General features: G+C 41.4%; 1 gene segment (V, D, J or C); it reads right to left on the minus strand.

Moving 5' to 3' along the window:
* Positions 1-2,883: 2,883 nt before the first annotated feature.
* On the minus strand, positions 2,884-5,084 carry LOC115291325. The segment is given in 3 exon segments: positions 2,884-3,008; positions 4,437-4,874; positions 4,977-5,084. Coding segments are annotated over 3 exon segments (609 nt in total).
* Between the last annotated feature and the right edge of the window lie 2,970 nt (positions 5,085-8,054).

An 8,054-nucleotide genomic window follows, 5' to 3' on the forward strand; every position in this document is an offset into this window, starting at 1 on the left:
TCACAATCCCAGACTTTAGCCTCTACTACAAAGCTGTCATCATCAAGACAGTATGGTATTGGCACCAAAACAGACACATAGACCAATGGAATAGAATAGAGAATCCAGAGCTGGGCCCACAAATGTAGGGTCAAGATTAACTGTTTTTGCGCTGCAAAGGACACAACCAAGAAAACTAATAGGCAACCGACAGAATGAAAAAGATAGTTACAAATGGCATATCAGATAAAGGGCTAGTATCCAAAATCTACAAGGAACACACAAAACTCCATGCCTGAAAAAGAAATAATCCAGTGATTAAATGGGCAGAAAACTTGAACAGACACTTCACCAAAAAGGAAATCTAAAGGACCAACTGGCAACTGATAGAATGGAAAGATATTGGCAAATGGCATACCAGAAAAAGGGCTAGTTTCCAAAATCTGCAAGTAACTCACCAAATTCACACCCAAAAATGAATAATCCAGTGAAGAAATGGGCAGAAGACATGAATAGACAGTTCTCCAGGGAGGACATCCAGCTGGTCAATAGGCACATGAAACAATGCTCAGAGTCACTCATCATCAGGGAAATACAAATCAAAACCACACTGAGATACCACCTTATGCCAGTGAGAGTGGTTAAAATGAAAAAAAATCAAGAGACTATAGAGGCTGGCGAGGATGTGGAGAAACAGGCATCCTCCTACGCTGTTGATGGGAATGTAAACTGGTACAACCGCTTTGGAAAACTGTGGAGGTTCCTCAAAAAACTATCAATAGAACTCCCTAATGACCCAACAATAGCATTGCTGGGGATCTACCCAATGGATACAGAAGTGCTGATGCCTAGTGGACATGTACCCAATGTTCATAGCAGCACTTTAAACAATAGTCAAATCTTGGAAAGAGCCTAAATGTCCATCAGCTGATGAATGGATCAACTAGATGTATATACATAAATACACACACAATGGAATACTACATGGCAATGAGAAAGAATGAAATCTGGATATTTGTAGCAAAATGGATGGAGCTGGAAGGAGTCATGCTAAGCAAAATAAGTCAGGCAGAGAAGGACAGATACTGTATGTTGTCACTCATAGGTCTAACAGGAGAAACCTACCAGGAGACCATGAGAAGGGGGGGAAGAATTGGGGAGAGGGAGAGAGGCAATCATGAGAGACCTTTCAATGCTGAAAACAAACTGAGGGCTGAAGAGGGAGGAGGGAAGTGGAAGGGGGGTGATGGTCATGGAGAGGGACACCTGAGGGAAAGAGCAATGAGTGTTATATGGAAACCAACTTGGTAATAAATTATTAATAAAAAAAAGAAAATGAGTCCATTATATGAGTGTATAGAAAGATATTGGTTTTTTCTTAATCCATTTTGATACCCTGCATCTTTTGACTGGCGCATTTCATCCATTTACATTTACAGTAATTATTGATACATATAAACTTACTGTCATTGTGTAATCTATAAAGTCATTGTTTCTGGAGATTTTCTCTGTATCTTCCTAGTATTTATTGCTTTTAGTCTTCCTTTCCCATTCAGAGTCCCCTTGTGGTCGTGCAGGCCTGTTTAGAGACCAGGAACTCCTTTGGTTTTTGTATGTCTGGGAAATCCTATCTTTCCTTCTATCTGAACGACAGCCTTGCAGGATGAAGTTTTCTTTGCTGCATATTTTTGAATTGAGCATGTTGAGGTCATCGTGCCACTCCCTTCTTGTCTGAAGGTTTCCAGGTAGACATCTGCCACAATCTTTTATCTTCCTTTATAGGATAACACGTTTTTTTGTTGTGTTGTGTTGTTTTAGGGTTTTTCTTTATCTGTATATTTTGCCACCTTTACTATGATATGTCTCATTGTCGGCATGCTTTTGTTGATTTTGATGGAGGATCTCCGTGCTTCCTAGATGTGGAGATCTGTTTCCTACCCAGTTTATGGAAATTTCCCACTACAGTTCACTCAGATAAACCTTCCATTTTCTACCTCTCTTCTTCTTCTGGGACTCCTGTGAAAAGAATCATACTACACTCTATGTAGTTGCTGAGTTCCCTCAGTATACATTTGTGATGAAATGTTTCAGTTTTCCTCTTCTGTCCTGCTTCATTTCCCTTATAATTTTTTTTCTATGTCACTTACCCATTCATCTGCTTCTTTCAGCCTTGAGGTCATGATATCCTATCAGTTTTGCGTCTCGGTTACAGCATTTTTAAAATTTCAGCCTGACTTGTTTTTAGGTCTTTTCTATCTGCAATAAGGGTATCCCTCATGTCTTCTATGCTATCCTCAGGCAATGCGAGTATCCTTATGAAAGTTTTTAAAAATTCTGTTTGAGGCATATTACTTATATGTGTTATAATAATATCCCTGGTAATGACTTTTCATCCTTTTTCTTTTGGGATGAATTCCTCCATCATGGAGAATGTCTATGTCTCTGCCTTATTCTGTGTTTTAGGAAATCCTGTCATTTTTTTTTTTTTTTTGGCGTCTAAAGTAGTGGCTTTATTAAGAAGACTTCACTTACTGTCCAGGACCTGGCACTTCAGGAAGCATTTCTTGTGTGTGCTGTGTGCACTGTGCTGTCGTGTATTGGCTGCTCTGTCCCTCTGGTCAGTCCTCTGCAGAGTTTCTCCTTGTCTCCAGAGAGGAGTGTTGGGACCTTGTCCATAGTGTTGTGAGTTTTAGCTAGGTGAGTTCGGTCTGCTTGTTAAAAGAGGCTAATTCCTATTTCGCTACAGCTGAAGCTATGTTCACTATATGGTCAGTAGACTTCTTGAGTGTAGGGGTTAATGTTGGTCTTTGGGGGGAGGGGCACACTGTTGCTCTGGTTTCCAGACATTCTTTCCCTATTAAGGAAGCACCTGAGGAAAGCAGGTGGGGTGGGGAAGGCTAGATGTTAGTGGCTCAGCTCACACTCGTGGGCGATGTGCTGCTGGCTCAAGTCTATCCCTGCTGATTGGTGGGAGGAAATATTGGCATCAGACCACTCTCCAGTCCCTGGAGGTGGACTTCCAACACGCCCTGTTTTAGAAAGCCCTCACAAAGAGAGAGCCATCTGCACTTGTGGGTCCCAGACTTCCATCAGAACCCTGCATTCACCCTGTGTGTGTCCAAGCCATATGCCCACCTGGCGGCACAGTACTCTTAATTTTTTATCTCAGGAGCTCTAACTCCCAATATGACAGGGAACCCAATTTATCCTCTGGAAGAAGGTCTTGCTGTGCTATGGCTAAAGCTGGTTTGTCCAGAAGGGCAGTTGTATGATCACCTGGGAGCTTGGAGGTCATAGTGACACACAACAAAAAGACAGCATCTAGTTAGCTGCTCTCAACAGGAGCTCCTATGCTAATGAACAGGGAAGTGCAGTGGTGCCTGTCAGCTCTCCTGTCTTTGAGAGGTGTCTGTCCACCTCTCCAAGATGCACTCCAAGAAGGGAACTGTCTCTTCCCATATGACCCTGGGAATTCTCTGTTTATAGTGTCTCCTAGGGGCCTCTGTCCTCCTTCTCCACAGGAGGACTGATATGCCCACCAGACTCCACCCAGCAATGGCATGGACTTCTAAATCTTCAGTCTTTGAGCTCCACGTTTACAGGAGGTTGACTTGTCATGGTTACCATTATGTGTCAGCTTGGCTGCGTCATGGGTACCCAGATCAACCATTGTTTCTGTGGATGTGTGCGATGCGTTTCTAGAAGAGCTGGCATTTCCATCCATGGCTTCTGTCTGCATGCGCATCACCCACTCCATTAAAGTTATGAATAGGATCCAATGCAGAGGGAGGATGAATTCTCTCATTTTTATTTCCCATGTGCATGTTTGAGCTGCTGTCTTGGAACATTGGTCTCCTCCCGCCATTGTTCTGAGAGTTATGTCATCAAGTCCCCATGTTCTCAGAGTAGACACTGGTTCAGAATGAGATGAAAATTACACCACTGGGTTTCCAGGGTCTTCGGCTTGTGATAGTAGATTATGGGACTTCTCAACCTATTTAATCAGTCAATCAAAGTGGTTTGGGTTCAGGTCCCAGGAACAGATGATTTATTTCTTGTGTCGAGTAACTGAATAAAGCTGCAATTGATTTAAAGTCCTGCGTAGCAATGTGCCATGAAGAAAGTGTCAAGTTGTTTGTTTGGGACAAGAGCTGGGTGAGGATAATGAAGACCTGTGGGATCCTGTCGCCCTAGGTGCACAGTCAGTGCATCTGGGACTTTTGTAAAGATTTATCTGTTTTATCTCTGGATATCTGTAATTCAACCAAGTTTAGGGAGAGGAGTAAGCGAGGGCAAACAACTGTGACTTTTGTGCATGTTACTGTAGTTTTACTATGACCAAAAAGTTTCTAATACAGAGAGTAAATATGTAAGCACCGAATCATGTGTCCAGAGAGGCTCCCTGGGGGAAACTGCTGTGTGGAAAGGAAGCCCCAGACCCTGACAGGAAAACCTGCCTGTAACCTCCATCTGCACCTGCTCCAGGGAATACAAACCAGAATTGTGCAGAGTGTGCACACCCTGGTGGTGCTGATCCCCTTCTGAAGGGAGGTTTTTGTCTGGGCTCACAATGATGTCCCCTACTGTGTATCTCGCACAGAAATACATGGCCGTGTCCTCGACTCTCAGGTTGTTCATCTGCAGAGAGAGTGTGTTCTTGGCGTTGTCTCTGGAGATGGTGAATCGGCCCTTCACGGAGTCGGCATAGCTTGTGCTACTTCCATCATAATAAATACCTGAGACCCACTCCAGCCCCTTCTCTGGAGCCTGGCGGACCCAGCTCATGTCATAGCTACTGAAGGTAAATCCGGAGGCTGCACAGGAGAGTCTCAGGGAGCCCCCAGGCTTCACCAGGCCTCCCCCAGACTCCACCAGCTGCACCTCACACTGGACACCTGCAGACACAAGACATCAAGATCAGGAAACTGTCACACAGCCATGCTTCTCTCAATCATATCCACACACATCCTCAGTGCCTCGCGTCCATCATGAATTACCTTTTAAAACAGCAACAAGGAAAACCCAGCCAAGCACAAACTCCATAGTGAAGGATCTGTGTTCTGTCCTGACCACAGAATGGGAACACCGGGACTCCAGGGCTGGGGCTCCTCTCCCAGCTGCAGGGTCCTGGCTGGGCTGGTTTAATCAGCACAGAAAGGGCCCTATTTGCATATCCTTTGACTATATTTCAAACTCCAGACTTAGATTTGATTCTTTACAAATGAACGATAGGGCTAGGGAGGCACTTTTAGTTCAGTTGTGTAGATGGCACTGTGACAACATGAAGAATTCCTATCTGTGAACATAGTATATTTGCAGGCCTGTGTGCATTTTTACGTCTTTCAACAACATAGATCATTAGCACTATACAATATTTTACACACTTTTTGATGTGTAGCCCAAAATACTTTATTCTGTGCCACTTTAAATTGTATACTTTTGTTATTTCTTTTTCACATATTTTCTTTTTTTTATATTAATTTTTGATTAAGAGTGAGACAGAGCATGAGAGGGGGGAGGGGCAGAGAGAAAAGGAGACACAGAACCAGAAGCTGGCTCAAGGCTCTCAGCGAGTTGTCAGCACAGAGCCTGAAGCGAGGCTCAAACCCATGACTGTGAGATCTGACCTGAGCCGAAGTCAGAGTCTTTACCGACTGAGCCACCGAGTAGCCCCTCACATATTTTCATACTTGTGTGTGGAACAAACTCTTTTTCTGTTCTTCATTTTGTGTTTTGCACTTTTCTTCATTCTTAAAAATTGGTTTTAATATTTTTTGTGGTATCTCTATTATTTTGCTATGTTTAAGATCATGCCATCTGCATACAGGTGATTTTTTTTCCCTCTTACTGATTTAAAAGAATTTTTATTTTTTCTTATTGCCTAATTTTTCTGGGTACATCATCCAATTGTAGAAGCAGAAAGCTTTTCACTTCTTTGCCTCTGGGTTTTCACTCTGTCTATGGATTCAATTGACATAAGACAGATCTTTTAAAACACAATAAATTTCATTTATAGGACAGAATAAATTTTATTTCACAAGTGCATGAGCTTCCTAATAATATGACACCCAGAGAATAAACAAAGTAGGTGGCACTTGTGACTTTCAGACAACAAAACATTAAATTTGTAAAGAGTTGAAGCAAAGATGTGGCTTGGGGGTATTAAATTAGTCACCAAGTAACTACGTTTGCACAGCTTCTTGTCCCTAAGTTCCTTATTCTGGTGGCAAGGGTGGTTCTCCTCTTCTGGTATAGGGAAGGGAACTTTGTCAAAGGAGACTTATTTCCTGCTGTCACGGGACAAAGGAGGGTCCAAGTGTCCTTTGACTATTTCTCAAGTGACTTTTGTCCAAATAAGCAATGTGAGAAGATGACATAATTTGGGGTGGCATATTTATTCTTCACATTATCCTGTTGAATACTTATGTTGGGGAGATCATCATTGCCTGGCTCCTGATATGACAGGAAAGGCTTCAGTATTTAACTGTTCAATACACTGTCAGGTGTGGGCTTTTCATAATGGCCATGATCATGTGGAGATAATTTCCTTCTGTTCCTTTTTAACTGAGTTATTTTTAAATGATGAGCATGTGTTGAATTTTGTCTGTTTTTATGAATCAATTAATGATGGTGTAGTATTAATTATACTCTCTGTTAATGTAGGGCATCACACTTACACATTTGTGTATGTTGAAGGATTTTTGCATCCCAGGGATGAATCACACTGGAATATCAGTATGACCATTTCAATGTGTGTTGGATTCAATATGCTGGGATTATCAAGGAATTTTGTATGTTTTAATCTGAGACATTGGCCTGTAGTTTCCCTTCCTGTGGTGTCTTTCTTTGTCTTTGATGGGAGAGTAATGCTGCCTCATAAAATGCATTTGGGAGTGTTCTTTTTCATCAGTGTTAGAGCCATGTAATTCTAGGCTGGTTTTTTGGAGGGTGTAGGTTTTAGATTAAGGAAATCTTATTAATCATTGTTTTATTCATTTTGTATTTTTCATGAAACAATCTTGGTGAATTACATAATCCTAGAAAATGTGTAATTTGTTTTTCATGATCTAATTGTTGGCCTATAAATATCTAAGTTTTTCTTTTATGATTCTTTTCATGTCAGTAGTTCAGGTATGTCTTCTCTTTCAGTTCTAATTGCATTTGTTCAAGTTTTACCTATTTCCCTAGGCTACCTATGTTTTTAAAATTCCACTTATATTTTCTAAATACAGATTTTGTTTTTATTTTTTATAGTTTATTTTCAAATTGGTTTCCATATAACACCCAGTGCTTCTCCCCACAAGTGCCCCCACCATGACCATCACCCCCTCCCTTCCTTCCCCCTCCCCGTTCAGTCCATGGTTCGTCTTCAGTATTCAATAGTCTCTCATGATTTGTGTCCCTCACTCTCCCCAGCTCTCTTTCTGTGTCCTCTCTCTATGGTCCCCTGTTAGATTACTCCTGATAGAGCTATGAGTGAAACATATGTATCTATTCTTCTCTGCCTGACTTATTTCCATTAGCATGACACCCTCGAGGTCCATCCACTTTGCTACAAATGGCCATATTTCATTCTTCCTCATTGCCATTTAGTATAAATTTTAATGTAGTTGATTTGTTTTCTGTATTTGTGATAGTCTCTATTTTTTCTCTGCTTTATTTTTTTAATTAATTTTATGTTTATTTTTTTATGCCAATGAAAATACCAATAATTTTTTAAGAGGAATCTGAAAAATATACTAATTCATATGGAGCCACACAATTCATGGAAGTAACAAAACAATCATGAAGTGGAGAGAACCTGGAGACATTACACTTACTTCTTTCTAAATATATTGCAGAGGTTCATTAGATACAACAGTGTGCTGCTGGCCTACAGTGAGACATACAGACAAGTGGAGCAGATTACGGAGCCCAGAAGTAAAAGTGTGCAGATGCCGTCAGCAAATTCTCCACGAGATTTTGAACAATACACAGTGGGGAAAGGATAATGTCTCTTAAAAATGCTATTGACTAGGGGTCCCTATGTAGCTCAGTTGGTTAAGTATCCAACTTCCACTCAGGTCGTGATCTCA

Source organism: Suricata suricatta, chromosome 5 (genome assembly GCF_006229205.1).
Source record: "Suricata suricatta isolate VVHF042 chromosome 5, meerkat_22Aug2017_6uvM2_HiC, whole genome shotgun sequence".
In the NCBI taxonomy this organism is placed as follows: Eukaryota; Metazoa; Chordata; class Mammalia; order Carnivora; family Herpestidae; genus Suricata; species Suricata suricatta.